We start from the raw sequence: 21455 nt of genomic DNA, 5'->3' as shown, positions 1-21455 counted from the left end.
GTGCTGTCAATACATAACAACTGAATTTATTTTTTTTTTTGACTCCCCTGAATTATTAACTTGTGTGCGAGTGAATGGCTCACGGGTAGAACTGGAGCAAATTGGGTTGTTTCTGGTGTGACCATTACGCTTCCCCTCCGTGCTCCTTCTGTGCTGCTTAATTCTCTGTGTAGCTACCAGGCTGTTCTGGTAGCTCATCTGGAGTGTGCTCTGAAACCGAGGCTTGCTCCCATGCGGCGCTGAGCTGAACACCCTGTTATCAGAGTGTTTTGGACTTGTTTTCCCTCCTAGAGGCTTTGTAGTCAGCTTAGGCACGTGCAGTCTTTGCTGTTTTGCTTTGGTTTTTTTTTTTTAATAAATTGTTCTGTATGTTAGCGAAGGAAAGAAATCTGAATCTGAAGAGGAGAAGCCGAACCGTAAATAAGCTGATCTGTTTAATCTACATGTAAATGTTTGCCTTTTCAGCCAAAAGCGATGGGAAGGAAGACTCAGCTGTCTGTCCCAGTTCATTTGGTATGCGCTAGTACTGTACTCCATACAAAGTGGCAGCCATGGGGGAAAAAAATACAGCTAAAAATGTTATCGATCTGCTAAGCGTGACTGTAGGGCTCATCTAAGGGAGGAGAGCTTGGCAATTCCTTTCCAGGATGCAAAAGCGTCTTCCATCCAAACACGCAGGAACAACTTCCACGTGTTTTGTTCTGCGTTGTCTTGTTCTGTGTGGGCTGCGTTTGTTTTTGCATAACAGTAAGTTCATAATTAGACGCCAAAAAAGAAAGTGTTATTCAAATTATTCTTGATAGCAATTTTATTACAGGAGGACTCCACTGCGCTGTGTGACTGCTCCTTCATTTTGAGTGGTCTGACTCTTTCTACCTCTGCTTGAAAGGTATAACCCTGGTGTAGTCCTGGTAGGTCCTTGTGAGTAATTACAGCAGCGTTACAGGCTGAGTCTTCTTATTCCTGCACATTTTGGGATCCAGGAGATAAAAATAACAAGTGAGAATTTTTTTCTCCCTGTACGTCTATCAATCAAAATGATAAAGATATTTATGACTTGCACATTTTAATGGTGTAATTAGATCTAATTACATGTTCAAATGATTACACATATGAACACTAATTACATAATTGAAGACAATTATGCTAACTAGGTAAATACATAATTAACTAAACATCTCTTGTAAAAACCGGGGAAGTTTGTACGCCGTCCAAAGAAAGTAACATCACTGTAAACAATAAGTAGTAAAATGGAGTAGTAGAAATAGAGTGAGATGCCCAGAGCCTCGGTGCAGAAGAGCCTTTGGGGGTGGATCCGGGCAATGCCAAATAAACAACTGCAGTGGTTATCAACTTCTCAAGCTTTAAACATTTGCTGATGAGTTGATGTCTTCCCTTTGGAAATCTGCTCATTGTTGTTTGATAATGGGATGTTTTCCGCAGCCTTTGCTCTACAACTCTGCTCCCTTAACCCCGTCCTTTATTTTTCATTGCATGCTGAACCAGGTTCTGTTCTTAATTAATGTCTGTTAGCAATTCTCTTGATATGTGGCAGCTGTTCCCTGCTCCCTTTCCTTGGCACTGGTGGGAGTAATTTAAAGGTATGCCAAGAAAGCTCAACAAGACATGAATGATGCTATTTGTGATTATTGAATTTCTGATCCATTCTCTTCTTGTTGGCTTCTAATTTGAAAATAAGCTCTAATCTCAAAGTCAGTAGGATTCAAGCACGTGCTCTATTAGTTTTCCTCAGGCAAAGATTGTGCTTTTTGAATCAGTTTGCAGCCCCGGCCTTCCTGACATCGTTTGTTGACTGCTCGGTTATATGTATGTTGGATATGGAAAGAGAAAAAATTTTTTTTAAATAAGAACAAAATTGCTGTTTGGTAATTTCAGTTGTTCCCTCTTAATCAGAGGGAACAATTAATCAGAGGGAAGTTGTTCCCTTAATCAGAGGGAACAACTGAAATATGAAAAATATAAAATATTGTGGGGTTGGTGCAAAGTCTGTGGTTTGTGCTCAGCAGCTGCTGATCTTCTCTGGCTGTAACTCTGCTGAGAGGATTTCATGCAGAGCCGCCAGCTCTCTTTTTGAAGATTACTTCTGGATTCCCTTCTCCCTCTGCTTCTTGCCTGCCCAAGTCTCCCACCTTTCAAGCAAAAATTAATGTCATTTCCTTCCTTTGCCATCACAGCTAAACAAGGTAAATCTCAGGATGGCGCTCTCATTTTTAGCACTATCAGTTTACAAGGTGCACTTAGAATCATAGAATCATAGAATGAGCTAGGTTGGAAAAGACCTACAAGATCATCCAGTCCAACCATCCGCCTACCACCAATAACCCCACTAAACCATGTCTCTCAACGCTGTATCTCAATGTTTCTTGAACACCTCCAGGGACGGTGACTCCACCACCTCCCTGGGCAGCCTGTTCCAGCACCTGACCACTCTTTCAGAAAAGCAGTATTTCCTAATGTCCAGCCTAAATCTCCCCTGGCGCAACTTGAGGCCATTCCCCCTCATCCTGTCACTAGTTACAAGAGAGAAGAGGCTGACCCCCAGCTCACTACAACCTCCCTTCAGGTAGTTATAAAGAGCGATAAGGTCTCCCCTGAGCCTCCTCTTCTCCAGGCTTCTTCAGCATGCCTGGGAGAGAATACAGCACGGTTAATGGTAATGGATTCCAGAGACTGTGCTTTAATTCAGAACGAGGTCTGGGATTGAGGTGGGTGTTCACCTTTGCTTTTTGGGATGCTCAGGAGGTAACGTCCAGCGAGGATGTGAAGGCAGCACCCGGTGGTCACCAGAGCTCACTGTTTAGAAGGAATTTTCCTCAGTCTGTGTGTGTAGCAGGGCTGCTTCTCAGCGCTGTTTGAAATAAAGCGTGATCCTCCCGGATTACAATTCATGAAGTTTTTAAAATGGGAACTAGTTTAAATAAACAGACTGATATTGCATCGCAGGAAATCGATAAGCCTGGGTGCTATTTGCAGAAGACAGTGTAGTGGAAAAAAAAAGAGCCATTTAAACCCGGTGGTTTCTGACGTTCTGTTAAGTGGATTTAATTTGCTGGAGCAGAGGCGTGCGGGCTCAGCGTGGCAGTGCCCGGTGCAGGCGGTGGCACTTTGGCCCTGCAGCCCCTGCACTGCGCAGGTCTCTGTCTCGTAGCATCCACCATCTGCACAGAAATAGCTTTCCTTGCAATCCTATTTTTTGCCACGCCGTGCTGGCGTCAGCAGCCGCTGCTTTTGTTTTCTTATTTACAGACATATTTATTTGTGACACTTGTCAGTCAGTTGGAAGGCTGCACGTCTGCTCGGAAATATCCCCCCTGGCTCCCAGTGTGGGCGGCAGAGAGGGTTTGTATCAGGAAAGATGAGAAGAGGAATGTTTCCTTCTGTCTCTATCACTGTGAGTCTCTGGGTGTGCTCTGGCCCTCCTGAATGTTGGGCTTCTCCCAGGGGTCTTGCAGGGAAGCGAAACGGCAGAGCTCAGGAGCAGAAGTACTGCTACCTGAAAGAATGCTAAAAAAAGGAAAAAAAAAAAAATAAAAGCATCAATTTTACACTGCCTACATTCCAGGATGCCTTTGTCACTTTGAAATGCAATTCTATTATGAAAACTGACTTTAAAGTAAAAAAAAAAAAAAAAATGCTGTTTAGCAGACAGCTTTTCCTTTCTCTGTTTAGACTTGAGTCTTCCGAGTTTAACGACAGAAGCATGCTTTTATGCCTTTCTGCTCTCGAGGGAAACAAGCAGCTCTGGGAACAGAGGAGCTGTCGGCTTTTGGCTTCCCACCGCTCCTCGTGCTGTGGTTGCACTGTCGCTCCCCAGAGCTCCATCCTGGCACGTCCCTGTCCCCAGTCTGGATGGAGCTAAGGCCTCTGGGCACCAGGCACATGGAACGTGTCACTGCGGGGCTGGCTGCGTGCCCACGTCAGCCCTGGGGGAAGCCAGTCATGGGGCTCTCTGCTTAAAAAAATGGGGCTCAAAGAGCTATTTAAGGCAAGGGGAGATCTTGATGCCTTTGAATCCTGTGAGGATGCTGTGTGGGTTCCAGTGGGCTGCAGTTGTGCAGAGGTGCAGGGGAAGTGGCTGCTTCGGGGCCGTAGAGCTGGTTCCTGTGCTGGAGAGTACAGTTCATATCTATGGCTCTGTGCTGACCCCCAGTGCCCCTGGAGGGGTCCTTCGGTACAGCTGACTTTTGATTTAGGGAAATACTGTGGATCAGGGATCCTTTCTATATGCATCTTAGGTTGGGGCAGGTGGAGGAAGCCATGGCTAATCCATTCTGTCATTGCCTTTCATTTGCCTCTTCTGTTGAAAAATGATCTGCTATCAACTTCTAGGTCCTCGATCTAAAGGTGTTGGTTGCTGTACCCTAACTTTTCATTCAGTATTCCAAATTTGCTGAGCTTATATGCCATGCATGTTTCTGTGAATTTAATGAGCACAATGGCTTTCTCCATACACTTACTGCTCTTCAATGGCTTGTATAACCATCAGAGTGGGCCCGCTGCCTTAGGCCTTATTCCATCTGATTAATTTCTGCTTTATACAACCAGAAAACCTCTCAGCGTTTTGAGCCAACAGCTCAGAGCAGTGGTGGAGCACGAGGCGAGCTGTGGTTCCAGCTCCATCCTCAGTCCTTACAGTCACAGCTTCTAAGTCAGGATGAGGCCTTCCCAGCAGCTCACCTGTGAGGATCCTCACTGCAAACATCTTCTAATGGCCACCAGGTCATCAGCTTTCTCATCACAGCATCACTCTTGTAACTCATGTGACTTTGGTTATACAAGAGTCTGCTTGCAATGGTGAAAGTTAAATGTGTCTTAAATGGTTTGAAGGCAAATAAATACAAGAACTATAGTGAATGCATTTCCATGCATTTTAAGTTATGAGGATGTATTTATGACTCCGGTGGTTCAAAATAGTATACCAGCATTGGAAGGCCAGCATAAAAATTAATAACTGAGAATTCAAATGGTGCTGTGTCTCCCTCATTCTGCCCTTAGATAATGTTCTTTATTATGAAGGTGAAGTTATATTTCATTTTGAAACAAGTTAATGCTCCTGAATACAAATCCTCAGAGAATAATAAAAACCATATTGTTCACAGGTCTTGGGATCATTTCACAAAGCTCATTGAATAATTTATTTGATGATCAGTGAATAATTTCCCATCAGCAGTGCCTAACTGTGCAAGGCATTGTATGTCTTGCAACTGTTGACATTGTTGAGATGATATTGACGTGGGTGGAAATAGGACTCTGTGAAATTAATGGAACTCAGTCCTTTTCAGCTGATGCTGGGAAGTTCAGCTGCTATACAAAATGGGAAAAGACTCCATCCTTCAGTGAGATATTGATAGTAAAATGCATATTGATTAATCAGGAGGAAAGTGCAAATTTCTTGAAGCAGTGAAGCTTCTTGAAGTCATAAGGAAAAGCATTGTAGTCAAACTAGGATAAATTACTGCAATTAATTATTTAGCAGGTTACAAAAAGGTTTTTTGAGAGAGTACATATGGATGTCTCCCCAGACACCACCTTCTGATAAAGCAACCGAGGCTGCTATAGGATCCTGCTTATCTAAAGCAAGATCTTGCTTTACTTATCTAACAACGTCTTTTTGCTATTGGAAGCAAGTGCCCATTCCAGTGCCTGACCGCTCTTTGGGAAAATAAATTTTTCCTAATATCCAACCTGAACCTCCCCTGGTGGAACTATTCACCCAGTAGTTGTAATGATCTGCTCATTAATTTCCTCCCAGATTGTTCAGTTCACTTAAAATCTTCACTTGTGCGTAGTCATTCTTTAGATTTTCAGCTTTTGAGTGAAAGAAATCCTTCCTCTGCACTCTAAAAGATGAAGGAAATTTTTAATTTTGTTGTTCAGGCAGTTTAGCCATGTGTGATGCCTGACTTTTTTTTTTTGATGGCAGCTTGTGAGTTTGCCAGCTTAGACACAAACATTTTTAAAATGTCAGCTTTGTTGCCTTGCAAATTGTAGTTGTGTTAAACATGTAGTTTTCTTTGAGAACACCTCTCTCTAAGAAAGCATGTCCTATCCTCACCTTACCTCTGTGCAGGTTGGGGTGCACATCCTCCTGCCATGACCTCACTCCATCACTTCCTGGGCGCTGTGTCATGCATGCATTTATAGTTAATAAATCAATTCCAAATTAGAGGGGAAATTTACAGCAAATGTAACAGGAGGATTGTCTGTAGTAGAACTTGCATTTGTTGATGGCTTTGAGCATTTGTTGATGGCTTTGGGCATTATTGCTTGGCCACTTTATTCCTTCACATCTGGTAGTTTCCTGTTAGTGTTAATCATAGAATCATAGAATGGCCTGGGTTGAAAAGGACCTCAAAGATCATCTAGTTTCAATCCCCCTGCTGAGTGCAGGGTTGCCAACCACTAGACCAGGCTGCCCAGAGCCACGTCCAGCCTGGCCTTGAATGCCTCCGATGGGGCATCTGCAACCTGTTCCAGTGCATCACCACCCTCTGTGTGAGGGAATTTAATGGGAATTTAAATATGAATTTGGACTGCTTCAGAGGTGTGTTATCCCATTGTTAGATATACCACATCTATAGTAATGATAATATGGATATATCAAGTGTATCTTCAGACCTTATAGTGGCATTCCAGCCACCATTTTCTCCAGTGTCAGTTTGGGGTCAGTTAGTGCCCTGCTGTAGTTGCTTGGCTGAGGGGATGGGAAGAGGTGATGTTTCAAGGAGTGCTATAAACGTTTCTCAGTGCAACAAGGAGTTGGAGTTGCTGTGCTGCGGGGAGGAGCTGCATTTTGCTCAGTGTATCTGTGAGATTTGTGCATGCAGAAGGTCAGTTCATACAGAACTCCTGGTTTCAGGGTGCCACACTGTGCTGATGGGGCTTGGAATCACTCTTGGGTAAGTTGGCTTTAGGTTGAGAATGGAAATGCCTGTCTTGCAGTAGTGCAGAAGATTTAGAGTTGAAGGGGTAGGTAGCTCTGGTGTAGTTTTTTTTACACTTAATCAGATGTCAAGATCTTCAGTTATTCTTGCCCCTTGATTTATTGCAGATTAGAAAGAACTAGGAACTTATTTTTCCTATTTTTCCTTGTGTTACAGTAATGGAACTGGAAAGTAACTTCTTTCGTGATCTCTGGCATTGAATCAGAACCGATGACGTGCTGCATCTTAACAGTTGCTTTCATAGATAAATTTTAGGTAAAAAAACAAAACAAAACAAAAAAACCCTGCTTTTCTACATCAACCCACCGAAGCATTAGTATGTGTGCAAACACGAGCACCTGAGTTGTCCCATAAAAGTCAGTGGCATTGGCCACATGCCTGTTTTCTGTAGACAGTGCTCAGCCTTCTCTCTGTGTTGCTCTGAAGTTTGAGCAGAGCTGGTACTTGATGTTCCTGGGTGGCATCTCAGCTGCTGCAGATCTGAGGAAATAGATTTGGAAGCGGAAGAGGCTCTGCATTTGATTTCTCACTGATAAAAGCTTTGTAGCTGTGTCAGAGATGGAGGATTATCATTTTTGGCAGTAAGGAGGACTTGTTTGGGGTTGGCTGCTATGCCAGTCTTGATATTCTACATAAGAAGTTGTGAACAATCAACGCCGCTTTTACTGGAGGCTGTTTTTATTCAATACAGCAGTATTTAAGATATTGCTGTAGGTAATAAATAGGAAGAGAATTTTTTATACCAGTGCAGCATCCCAATAGCCCAAAGCAATATCCAGTCAAATAAGTCCAGATGTTTTGTACCCTCTGTGTCATTGGGCATGCTGCATCCTGCGGCCCTACTTTACTATAAAAGCCATAAAAACTCAACATCTTCTGCCCTTTTTAATCTGTACATGTAACTAATAATGTACTTGTAACTTAGACACACTACTGTTTTCCTTTCACATATGGTGAGGCCGAACTGGTGAACACCTGGAAGAGTTGCTAGAGTAAACGTGAGCTTGCAAAGTGAGTGCAGTGCGGAGTTGTGCTGGGCAGTGGGGTTTAGATCAGTGTTGTAAGTCCCTGCAAAAGTGGGGGACACAGATGGGTCAGCGCCCATTCGTACAAGGTGCTGCTGGAGGAGCCTGGTGGAGATCTCCATGCTGAGGACGTTGAACAGCTCTGTGCAGAAACCTCGGTGTTGGACAGCTCAGAAGTACTTGCTCTTCCATTCTACGTTGGTGTAAACACATAAAGCATAAACTAGAGGTGTTTGTAAACAACGACCAGAAATCAGTACAGCCTATTATGTAAGACACAAGGTGGAAGAGAGGGAAACAAAAAAACCTTAAATGTGTCAAAAAACTCCTGATTATCAAGAGTCCAGCTCTCAGGAGGTGGAAGAAATACATTTGGAAATCAAAGACTCTCAGGTTCTGCATTTGGTTGCTCACTGATTTCCTCATCTGGGGTCATTTTTTAAGATGGATTTTTCCAAAGGCTCATGTCTTTGTGCATAGAGAAATGTTGCAGCACATCCCAATGAAGCTGTGCAAAGAGCACTGCTACAGATGCTGACCTGCAAAGGAAGACTTTAATCTCAGGCAGGGATTTGGGGATTTTAGCAGTGATCAGGAGAGCCTCCACATCCCTGTTTCCTTTGCGATGTCAGAGGGCAGCAGCTGCAATCAGTGGCAGTGAGATGCCGTATGATCCCAGCCCAGCATGAAGGATACTTATTTTAAGGAATGTATTTACTTTGTTAGATATCAGTGCTGCAGTGTATGAAAAAGGCTGTCAGAACTTTGTTTTCTACCAACTGTTTCCAAGGAAGGATGAAAATGTCCTGTGCTAAATCTATTGAAAATATTGAGTGGTGACTCTGCCACTCCCTGGGCAGCCTGTGCCAGTGCTGGACCACTCTTTCAGGGAAGAATTATTTCCTACTGTCCACCCTACTTGTTGGAATATTTAGAGAAAGATGTTTCCTTGGAGCTGCTGCTCCCCTCTCAGCTCCTACGTCCAGCTGAGGAAAACACTGACCCAAAGCGGGTTGCAACCCAAGATCAATACATTTTTCAGGAAATCCATGCTTGGGATGGTTTGATTTTAATTGTTGATGGAGTTTGGTTTTTGAACAAAGAAAAATGTTTTGTGTATGTAATTTTAAAGATATTTTAAAGTTGAACTGGATGATCTTGTTGGTCTTTTCCAACATTGCTAATTCTATGATTCTAAGTTTGCTGATAAATATTTACTATGTATATAGACAATAATATTGTCTTTGACAGATGGTATTTAAAACTTAAGCATTTCATTTTTAAAATGTCAAAATGTTTTCTTATCTGCTGCTTTTTTTCCAGGCAAGATTAGTTGGTAGAAGCTAAGAAAAATCAGGCAAAGTGTTCTTGGAGTTCTTCAGACCTGCATTTTTTGTCAAAAAAGAAGTAAAGTCTGCAGTTGCAGGAATGCTCCCTGAGAGCACTGAAGCTGTGGAGTGAAATACGGCTGTGTGTCCCAGGGCATCTACTTCAGCCAATACGATGCTGTCAAGGCGTTGATGGTTCAGGGAACGTATGTGCGTACTCAAATCAGATGAGGATGTAGGATCGCAGAATCACCAAGATTGGGAAAGTCCTCCAAGATCATCCAGTCCAACCATGGAGCACCTCTCCTATGAAGAAAGGTTGAGGGAACTGGGCTTGTTTAGCTTGGGGAAGAGAAGGCTCTGGGGAGAACTCATTGTGGCCTTCCAGTACTTGAAGGGAGCGTACAAACAGGAGGGGGAATGATTGTTTACGAGGGTGGATAGTGACAGGACAAGGGGGAATGGTTTTAAACTAAGACAGGGAAGATTTAAGTTAGATATTAGGAGGAAGTTTTTCACGCAGAGGGTGGTGACGCACTGGAACAGGTTGCCCAAGGAGATTGCAGATGCCCCGTCCCTGGAGGTATTCAAGGCCAGGCTGGACGTGGCTCTGGGCAGCCTGGTCTAGTGGTTGGCGACCCTGCACTCAGCAGGGGGGTTGAAACTCGATGATCTTTGAGGTCCTTTTCAACCCAGGCCATTCTGTGATCTACCTACCACCAATATTTCCCCACTAAACCATGTCCCTTGGTGCCACATCCAAATGTTTATTGAACACCTCCAAGGACGGTGACTCCACCACTCCATGGGCAGCCAGTTCCAGTGTATTACTGCTCTTGTGGAGAATAAATTTTTCCTAACGTCCATCCTGAATCTCCTCTGGTGCTACTTGAGCCCATTCCCTCTAGTCCTGTTGCTAGTTACGAGGGAGAAGAGGCTGACTGTAAGTAGGCATGATCATGTAGGTCGTGATATGGGTTGGTGGGTTATAACGTAGTCATTCGTAAAGACTGAATTATTTTGAATGAATTGTTCATAAGTTGTCTTTGACTTACAGATGTTTTACAAGAAAAAAAGAAAAGGAAAGAGGGATTTGTTAACTAAAGACCAGAACTATGGCAAAGCAATGGCAATGTATGGATGGAGTTTGAAAACATGTAGTGGTAACAGTATTTGGGAAACTGTGTCCTCAGAAGCAAGCGTGTATTTGTGTGAATTAACGTTTATTAGTTCAATTTGTGTATGCTATGATGTGCAGATGTAACTTTTTAATTTAAAAAGTTTGCATTATGACTAGAAATGGCTTTGACCTCTTGGTGAAACAGCGTTTAATTCCTTCCTGCATTATCCACACTGTGTGGATAGCACGCAGGGCGTGCAGTGTTACTTCTGCTCTAGAAACGGGGGGTTCTAAGCAGGAAGGTAGGTCATGCACAGCCAACACTGATAACTGACATCTGGTTGAAGGATTGCTTTGTGCCAAGTAATGGGGAAAAATTGCAGTATCTGAACTACGTAGATATTCACTTAATCCACTGCCTTTAAAAATAGATTATTATTATGTAATAATATATTTATTTATTTATTGAAATCACATAGAGGCTTTCTGAATCCTCTGCGGTAAAGAAGCGCAGGTGCTTGTTTGGGTTTTGAGGCCAGTGCCTACCATGGTGTCCTGTGAGCCCATGGTCCCCTCCCACTTTGCTGCCTCTCCCTGCCCTGAAAGCAGGGTGATGTCTGTTCTGTGACAGCAGTGCTGTGAAGGTCGTGATGTTAAGCAGTGAGGGGAGCTTGCAACCCCAGTGCTGCATCTCCAAGGGTGGATTAGATGCTCTCCTAAAAGAGACCACCCCAAGACCTGCAGCTTGCAGTGGGTGAAGCCGTGGAGGGCCTCTCTGAAAAACAGTGTTGAGGCTCAGATATCTGGCGTTCTGGTGCCCCATTTCTTGATTAATGCATTCGCATAGTGTCTGAGAATCACCATTCTTCACAGTTCGTTCAATAAATTACAGCATGGTATTGATCAGCGTGTTTTCTTGTGCATGTTGAGTTAAAGCTGAAGTAAATAATGACCTGAAGTGAAATCAGACCACTGACATTGCTGGGAAATATCTTTTAAGAGATAATCAACTACTCCTTTCATTCTTCAGAGGTCTCTGTGTACGCTACAAAATTATTTACTTAGTTGAAATCACGCCTCTTTCCCCTGAAGCATACGTATGTCTGTATATTTAAAGCTGTCTACTTCTGGTTACAGCCAAACACATTCTTGTTGAAACACTTTATAACGAGGAGAATATCCGTACATCGAGGTTAAGACTCAGGGTTGGAAAGCTTCTGCAATTATATAAAAGACAAAAAGTGACATCTTCTAAATAAACGCGACTGCAATTTTTAATATAAATTAGATAACATTACCTAGCTGCTGTTAATACTTTCTACATGTTATTTAGATTATGTTCTTTGCTAGGATAGGCTGTATTCCACCCCTTGGAACGGTTTGAGTGAGAGGTAAAGGAGGAAGAGGAAAATCTCTGCCTCGCCTGTTTTCCATCTAAAAAGCAAACAGAACTGTTTTGATAATTATGATTACACAGAGGGAAATAAAACATACAAGAGATTCAGTGAGTATCTTAAATACTGTTTTGAGATGGTTCTTAAGCTTTTGAAATATATATATGATGAAATTGTATTCTGCAGCACGTGAATGCTGTGTGTTCCAAAATTATCCTGCAGCACATTTATATGGATGATTTAAAAGCCTGAGAGCCAAGAGTTTATAATAGAAGTACAGACAGATTGAGGCTGGTAAATATAGCAGCACTAATAGTGTCTGAATGTTGTAGATGTGGAGTTTGGCATATTTGCTTTATTCCGGAGCAGCAAAACCATGCGAGAGTTATACAGGTCACCTGGCAAGAGGGCAAAGCCACTCAGCCTTATGAATTTAACAAGCCAGAAAGAGGTGAAAAATGTTTGGAAATTTTTCTTGCTGTGATTTCAGCCTCTGAAGCCCACACCCGCACTTGTTTCAAGAGGAAGAGAATTTACATAGGCTGCGACTGGTCATGAATTCTTCAGTTTGATGCTTTTTTGTAGAAAAGAGATGGTGAGCTGATGGGAGGAAGGCAGACCCCTTCCACCTGGTGCTCTTGTGTTGGGATTCAGACCCCAGCCCTGGGTCAGAACCAGACATGATGCAAGTCAATCGCCCTCCTGCCAGCCCAGACCACTAGGGCCAGTGCCCACCAGGGTGGCCTAGGCACCCTGGGCCACCTGTGTATCCCCGTGGGCCACCGAGCTTCCTGCCTGCTTGGCGTGTCTGGCTGGGTGCTGCTGAGTCTGATGCGTGTGCAGGGGAAGTCCTTTGCAGCATGGCCTTCACTTGTTCTTTGGGCAATCTTTGGGGACTGTAGTTTGGGAACCAATAGCCAAATAGTTATCTTCTCTTGTGTCAGTCTCATTTTTATTGATGATTTGGCCTCCGTTCTGGAACAGAATTAGTGCGTGGGGATGAGAAGATACAGCTTTGAGAAGCTTCAGAAGAGGTGATGGTGGATGAATATAAGCCTTGTTACTAGCAGAAAGAAAACCATTCTGTAATGGTGATGAGGTCTGAAGGAAGAGATGGGGGAGGAGGTAACCTGTAATATGGAACCTGCTGTAGCAAGAGGGTTGGACTTGATCTCCAGAGGTCCCTTCCAACCGCTGTGATTCTGTGATACTGTGGACCCCAGGAGGCATTAACTCATGTTTATGCAAGAATCCCATTTGTGGCATCTATAAATGCAACTAATAGTTAAAAAAGCCATTTTGGTCTGGAATTGAATGTTGTTTGTCCTGGCTAGTGAATCAGTATGACCCAAAGGAGGAGTAAGTACGTGGGGACTCCTTGGAGGACTGGTGCACTGCATGTTGTAGCTCAGTCCACCGAGTTGTGCCGGTACGGGCTCAGGTCATCTCACCTGGGTGTCATCTCCTGTCAGATCTGTGTGCCTAACAAATGCACTCAAGGGTGAGAATCCTTTGGCAAAACATGAGTACCGAAGCCGTGCATGGCTTGCATAGATGTCTTTGAAATGAAGCCCTCAGATTGTGTGTAAACTGCCAGTGTTGGTGGTTCCCACATACTAATGTGATGTCTGTAACTTTGCTTGCTTGCTGTGTTTCTTCTGCATAAGTTCCTTTCTTCCCCCCACTTCAATTCCAGCTGGTATTTCCTTCCCTCCTTTCATGCAGAGAGCACAAGTAGCCTGGTGCCTGGGAGCCCAGCTGGGCAATATCTGGGGTCTGATGACTGCAAGGCTGCCAGGTTGACTCCTTGTTCCCGTTGTGCTTGAGGGACAAGCAGCATGTACCATTTAGGGACGTGGTTAGTGGGTCTGGTGGGGATGGGTTGATGGTTGGACTTGATGACCCTAGAGATCTTTTTCAGCCTTAATGATTCTGTGATTCAGTTGCTTTTCCTATAACTAGTGACCCTGGCTTTTCTTCTATTTGAGTTTCCTTAAAGAAAGTCCCTCTGCAGCGGTAGTCTGAGCCTCAGAGGGCGGCGGAGGAGGAATAATTCAATTCTGAGGACTTTCCCCTGGAGCCTGTTTCCTGGTTAACTTTACAAGTGACTGATGCCTAATTTTCATGTAGGGTTTGCATTCCCATTGGGTATAAAATGCAAAAGCCTTTTGCAGTGACCATTGGTCAGCCCACATCACTGCTGGGAGCAATGGATTCACCACATTGGATGGTGGTGATGAACACTGCCCATTGCCTGGAATTTCTTCATGACACATTGTGTCTCTTTCTGGAATGGTTGAGTTTTGCTTTGTTCAGTGGGCTGTATGGGTTTTACTGAGTCAGCATTATAGGAGCTTTGTTTCCCTGCTGGGCCCGAGTATTCCACCCCTGGCAGGTGTTGGGTGTAGTGGGCTGGTATGGGCAGTTTGATGACTCTGAAATTGAAAAGTTCACTTTATAAAGTCTGCACATGGGGAAAATAATTGCTAGAGTAAAAGAACTTGTAATTGCTATAAAAGACATTTAAAAAAAAACAAAGAAGGAATAGGCGTTCATCATTTGTGCTTTCAAGCAAGTGCTTAAAATCAGATTTCGTGGTAGCTGTTCTGAAAGTACTTCCCAGTGTGCCCTTGTCTTTGACGAAAGTGATTTCAGAAAGAACGGTTTGCGTTCAGCACAAGAGCACAGCACGTGTTCCCAGTGAGATATCTGGTAACGGGGAGTTCTTCTGCAGCCATTTCAGCTCTGTGTCACCAATGGGGGCTTGAGTTATTCCTCGCGTCTCTGCTAGTGGCATTTACTTTCTGTGGGGTGTTTCCATCAAAAGTAATCAGCTGTTTCTAAGAGAGGGTGATAAAAAACAAGATGCCAGCCGCAGGGCTCTTGGGTGAAGTGTTTGATTGTAAGAGCGAGCTGTTCAGTCCTCCCGTGTGAAGTCCTGGCTGCTGCGTGCGTGGCTCTCAGGCCGCCGGTGAGATCTCCAAACCGCAGGCTTCAAGTAACAATCTTTTTTTTGATGCTTGCTCAGATCAGGTGGACCAAAACAGCGGGAAGTGCCTCTGACAGATTTCAAGACTCGAGTGTCTTCAATGAAACGCTGCGGATAGCCAACATCCAGCGCCACCAAGGAGGCCGCTACTACTGCAAGGCCGAGAACGGCCTGGGGTCGCCGGCCATCAAGTCCATACGAGTGGACGTGTACTGTAAGTAATGGCATGGAGGTTCTTACCGTGCTCTCCTAGAAAGAAGGGATCGGTTTTCAGGGCTTCTTGCTGCGCTCTCGTGTAAACCTCACAGGTTTTGTGAAGTCTCACCGAGAAACCACAGGAGTTCAGGGCGCGTTCTGCAGCTTTAGGAGTAGTTATACTCAGAAGTCCTGTGGCTGCTCCCACTGAGGTCAGATGGGGCTGCTATTCTATGGGCATATCTTAAAAAATGATAAAATAAAAATTCACAATACTGTAGCAAGAATACGTCAGCCTGATTTGTCAGCAGCATACGTATCTAGTATGCAGCCCGTACTTTTGTGCATTTTGACTGTTGTTTCTGCCAAAACTGATCATAGAGGAAATGCGGGTGCTTTTGACTTATTTTGCTCTAATTGCTGCTCAGATCTGTGTTTTTTTGTTTCCAATGCCCATCGCTTCATGTTCACGCTACCCTTGAAATGTTGGGCAGTGAAAGTGGCAAAGTATGTAGGCTGTAGTGCAGTTGGTCACCAGCTGGCAGGAAAAGAGGAGACAAGTGAAAGCTGCATAGCACAAAGGATGTATCCGGTGTGCTGGAATAAGGGAATAAAACTGAAAAGAATCCCCATCTGACTTCTGCAGACTGCAGGGTCGGATGAGGCACGAAGCTCGTTCGTAATCACGTAGTTTATCACGCTAGGTTTAATGGCACACTTTGCATTTAACTCTATAAATGATGTGATTGGGTTCAGCTATTGGAAGAAGATCTGAGTGCCTGACACAGCTGTGGTTTTGTGCACACTTCAGGTTAAGGAGAACAGTCAAAAATCTCTTTGAAGTACTTCAAGGATGGGAAATCTCTGCAGTACACATTTGGAGACTCCTCTAGCGCAAGCAGTGTCATGTAAACAAGTATGTTTACATGCACATAAATAGTTAAACTGAGCCCTTCAAAAAGAAGCCTGTCTTGTGACTACATAAGCACTGAGTTTTTGTTTCCCCAAAAGTACCCTCCCTCTGTCAGATGAACCTCAAGATGTTTGCTACTTCAGGGACCCAAAAACTGGGGATTTCTGTGGTTCCCTTATGGGATGGTGGCATTCCTTCCTGGGGGATTTTACTGCCTTGCAGAAGATTTCAGGATGCCTGCAGTGAGTGCAGTAACCTTCATGATTTGCTAAACTAGCCATAACTTATACCAGTGCCAAATTTCTACCTCCTTTATAAACAATAATTGAATTAGGAAGTAATTGCTCGTTAATTTGTTGAAGTCCAGTGAATACGTAGATAACATTCAGTGCTTGCTATGAGGTTGGCTCATTTAAGTGAGCCTTCAGCTCTCTCCTGGATGGCATTGAAGCACGTCTCCCTTACGCCAGCACCCACATGTTAGATTCTCCTTAATTCTTCATTTCAGGTGTGGCTGTGAAACTGCTGCTGGCAGGCAGTGTTGTCTGGAGGCTGTGATGCTGCGTGGTCTGAGCAGAGAGATTTTTGAAAGGTTGCTTTGACATGCAGTTTCTTTTTCAGCTTTGATAGTGAGTTCCTTCTGGCAGACAGTCTTTTCCTCCCATTGTGGTTTATTTAGCTATTTTCCCACGTTCTTGGATTTGTTGTCTGGGATTTATTACGGTTTCATTTCATTTACTTATTTATTTAACGTCATATGCTGCTTCGCAGTGCACCTCAAATACAGATGTATTTCTGGAACATGACAAACTTCAGGTTCCAGCTGTGATAAAATCCCAGGTGATTTCCCATCGTATGCAGGCAGATATTTCACTGGGTATTGTCATCTGTTATTGGTCAAATACATGCGGGCAGGCTCATGTGCTAAACTCAATACCAGTGTAGATTGGATCTAGCTGTGAAGAAGATAGGAGAGAAAAGCCTGTACCCCACAGAAGTCAGGCAAGACAAAGCCTGTAAGAAATTGAAGCACTGCAATAAAAGATTTTTTTAATTTTGTGATGAAACCCCCAAATCTGTTTAAATAAACAACTAGAATATATATATTTCTGAAAAAAAAATGAAACATTATTTCAGGAGCATCTTGGCTTGTAAAGCTGAAGAGAGAAAATCACATTAAAATTGTGTTCCACCTTGGTTTTGGATCCAAGAACGCTTTTGAAGAGCTGATTTAAGTCTTCAGCCTCAAATGTAAAGTTGGAAAAGGCACTACATTTGCACAGCTTGAAAATAAAATAAAAAAAGAAAACCCACAGAAAATCATTGCCTCTTTAATCTCCATTACCATCTCGCTGGTTGGGCGCGAGATGCTAACATCAACACTTGGAAGGAAAATACCTTTCTCCGATAATTTCCTCTTCTTCATTTCCCACTTAGCTCTGGTGTTTGGCAGCACTTGGACCCTCAGTTGGTGGAGCTGGTGATGGAAAGGGTAGCTAAGCCTGGCCTGGGTCTGTGTGTGAGTGGAGGGTTACTTGATTTTTTTTTGGACTTTCTGTAAATGCTTTGCGGTTTCTGCCATCAGAAGTCAGAATCTTGGAGCTCCAGGAAAATCCCTCGGATGCACCATTGCCATCAAGGTGCATTTGGATGTCATGCTGCTTTTAGTGATGTACAGAGGAGAGGAGGGAATTCTGGCATTTCTGCAAGTGATAGTGCTGGAACTATACCTGCTTTATTTACAGCTACCAAGGATAATGCTAAACAAGGCCACGACCCCTTCCATTCTTTAACATACACAGATCTAAGTCAAACCTTCAAAAATATCTGCCCTGTTTGGTCTGGTGTCAAAATGCTTGGATATTTAACAATGGATGAAATACAATGGTGATCCAGTTCTGCCAAAGTTCTTGTTTCATCTGCAGCTGCTATTGGAAAAAGAGAGGAATCATTGCCTGTGCCTGGGCAGGCACAGAGCATCCTTTGAACTCTTCCCAGCTCCTTGTCTCCATGGGTTTCTTTACGAGCTCCTTCTATGAAGATCTCTCTTCTGCTGGAGGCGTTCAGCTTGATGGGTTCCTGGGCAGACTGATCTAGTGAATGGCAACCCTGCCCACAGCAGGACGCCCTTTGAGGTCCCTTCCAACGCAAGCCATTGTGTGGTGATTCTATGATGATTCAATGACTGCGAAGTGAAAGACTGTAACAAACTCCTCCTTAGAAGACACCTTTCTATTCTTCCTTGTCTGTTGAAGAAAAGCATTTTGGCCGTGCTGCCTTTGGCTGAAGATCCTCTTCTCTCACCTCAGGCTGAAACAAGGGCACTCGGTCCCTTCTGCATCCTGCTCCCCAGGGAGGTTGCCTTCTGCTCAGCCACCAGGAGGAGAACTGCCACATGCATCCGAGCTGCGCTCACCCTGCGCTTGAACTCTTTCTTCTTCCTCTGGAAGCGTCCCTTTAAAGTACATCACATCTTTCCGCTTTGAAGAAAAAGCTTTTGTACTTGACTCCTAGGAAATATTTTGCTTGAGTTTTGGAGGACGCTTTCCCCTTTCCTAAGGAGGGAAGCTTATTGTATAAATTAAGTCTTTTGGTTTAAAGAAGCAGAGCACTGTAAGGGCTTGCTCCTGAAGGACAATTTACCAGACTTTTAACAAAAAAAAAAAAAAGTGCTAATTGTTTCATTGAAAATAAGATTTTAATCCCTTTATATCGTGGATCCTTATGGATGCCAGGCCAGGCTACACAGCCCGAGTGAAATAAATCAGAGTGAGTTTTGACTGATTAAAAGATTTCTGAAATGAATTTGAAGTCAGGATCGAAAATGCTTATCAGTCAGATTTAGTGCACAGATGTGTTAAGATTGCATTGTGTGTTGTATAAGAGCTATACATTGTGCGGTAGCTATTGCTGGTTGGGAAAGTTGTGTAATTATAGGATTAGGAGGTTGAGGTGAGGCTTTAGGGGGGAAAAACCCTTTCTTTTGTTCAGAGATCCCCGTAAATCTTGGCTCGCAGCTCTATTTTCCAGAACCCGCCCCTTTACACAAGATTAGTTAGATCCACCTTAGGGTATTCTGTTTACATGGAACATTCAGTTAACTTCATCCACCATCTGCTGATTCTGCATGCATTGGGTTTTGGTTCAGCCTGGTACAGTTTAACTTATGTTAAACCCAGTTTCCCCTGTGGAGGAAGCTGCCCTACACTGGTCCCAGCCCTCTGTGCAACGCCAGTGCAGTGACAGAACAGAGCAGCGTTCTTCTGAATCGTAGAATTGCTCAGGTTGGAAAAGACCTTCAAGATCATCAAGTCCAACTGTAACCTAACCATACTGCCCTAACTCTAACAACCCGCTGCTAAATCCTGTCCCTGAGCGCCACATCCAAACGGTTTTGAAACACATTCAGGGGTGGTGACTCCACCACCTCCCTGGGGAGCCTGTTCCAGTGCTTAACAACCCTTTCTGTAAAGAGGTTTTTCCTGATATCCAACCTAAACCTCCCCTGGTGCAACTTGAGGCCAAGAGAAGCTCCGACCTGCTCCTAAATATGTGTTTATGCCTGTGATTATGCTCAGCGTGCTTAATATACATGGGAGTACCATCTCAGGGCTTTGCCCAACTCATTCCCTTCCAGGTTCAAACCTCTCATTTCACTCATTTATGGTTTACTCAGATGGTACGTGCTTCCCCCCATGGCTCTCAAGGTGCCTTAGCTGTCCATCATCTCCATTGCCCCCAGGGAGTTTTTATGGTAGACAGTGGCCCTAGGACCATCACCAGGAAACTTCAAGGCTGTTGTTAGCAAGGCCTGAGGATGCTCAGGATTATCTCCTAATCCTGTGATGACAATGGCAAGGAGATGAAAGCAAGACTCGGCTTTGGACCCAACTCCAGACCCAGTTTGGATGCCCTTCTTAATAGGGATTTTAGTTTGAAGAGTGCTCTTTGCAGAGGTGACCTCAGCAATAGTTGTCTCAGAGCTGTACCTGTCCTCACAGCTTTGTGCTGTGTCTCAGCCCTGTGCTCAGGGGTAGTGGTACCGGGCTGCGGGAGCGCCTGAAACGTGCTTGGCGTTGACAGATTATTTCAGCAAACAGAGAGCATCACAGCTTTCCTGACTTGTGATGACACGGAACGCTGCTGATAAAACGTGTCAAATGACAAAGATATCAAACTGCTAATCTTCAGCCTTCGAGTGTGTCTGCTGGTGGCATGTGCAATCACGAGTCTGCGAGAGAAGTGTTGTTCAGAGGCAGCACTGGGTCTGCGATTCAGAGATGGTGCTGCTGATCTCCATCTCAGCCAGGGAAAAGATATTGCAGGAAATACTGAGCATTGTACAGGGAAACTTAGTTACCGTGCTCTTTGTATGAATGTTAATGAATGTTAATGGCAGTCCCCATTGCTTGGTCCCCATGTGCAGCAGTCCAAGCTCACTCCTATAGTTGGGATGCAGAATCAAATGTGATGTCAATCATTATTTAGCTCCCAACAATTTCACTGTTGAGCTACTGCAAACGTGCTCTGTGTCATGCTCCAACAGGACACTGCCATAGCGTTTCAGATGCGCTGCCAGAAGGGTGTAGCTTTGCTGTGTCTCTTCCTTCATGGCACATAGACAGACACACACACAGCCTGTATGATCTGCTTATTTATGTAAGGCAGAATAGACATTAAAGTCCAATTTATTCTTGTGAGGCTGTTTGCAGAGCTGTGGGAGTCAGAGGAGTGGGTGTGATGAAGGTAACTGAGATGAGGGAGGTCACGAGGAGCTAATGAAGATGCAGGGCTGGGAACAGGGAGGGGGCTGAGCTGGCACTGCCGGCTGCTCCTTGGTGTGCTCCGTCCTCCTCTGCCTTCCCAGATCACCACCTTGAGAAGCCAGGGAAACTGGATTTAAATTAGATGAGACGAGGAGGAGGTGATGCTTTCTGCTGGAGTGCTATTTTTGCTCTGGATGAGATAAGGATGTGCTCTCGTTGAATTACAAGGAGGCTGCCCTGTGATTTCCTCTTGCTACAGCACTAGTATGTGTCTTAAGTCCACTTGGCACCAGGAAGGAGAGAACTGATGTGGAAGGATATTCAGCAGCGAGCTCTCTGACAGTAATTCTGCTGACGCTGTGAGTGCATCAGTTCACAGGGAGGATTTCTTGCAAAGGACAATCTGTTGTACATATACAACATCGTCGGTGGTAAAAGTGAAGACAGTGCTTTCTGGTGAGTCTTGATGTCCTCAGACAACTGCCATGTTTGTCTTTAGGCATCCCACGTCCTCCACTTTCCATTGCATGAATTTGTTAAAAAAGTTGCTTTCGAAACCTGGAGCCCCTCTGCTTTCTCCATCCTGGATAAACTCCAGATTTTAGGTAACAGGCACCGGCAGCACCAGCTCTCTGGCTTCACGTGTTGTCGTTGCTGCTAGAAAATTTTAAAAGTGCAGAACTGTGCTCATAATGTGCAGAAAACTCACACAGGGAAGAGATGGTGTTTCCTGCGAAATAATAGTCGTGCATACAACTCT

General features: G+C 44.1%; 1 protein-coding gene across 1 annotated transcript in view; it reads left to right on the top strand.

The window, feature by feature from the left end:
- Positions 1-21455, top strand: part of MDGA2 (MAM domain containing glycosylphosphatidylinositol anchor 2) — a 209742-nt gene that overhangs the window by 11489 nt on the left and 176798 nt on the right. The window contains exon 3 of the mRNA XM_021403380.1: positions 14861-15035. Within this exon, the coding sequence (XP_021259055.1) occupies positions 14861-15035 (175 nt within the window). The remainder of the gene's footprint in view (positions 1-14860; positions 15036-21455) is intronic.

This window comes from Numida meleagris, chromosome 6, assembly GCF_002078875.1.
Source record: "Numida meleagris isolate 19003 breed g44 Domestic line chromosome 6, NumMel1.0, whole genome shotgun sequence".
Lineage (NCBI taxonomy): Eukaryota > Metazoa > Chordata > Aves > Galliformes > Numididae > Numida > Numida meleagris.
The sequence above is the reverse complement of the archived record's forward strand: the minus strand, read 5'-3'. Positions and strand labels throughout refer to the sequence as shown.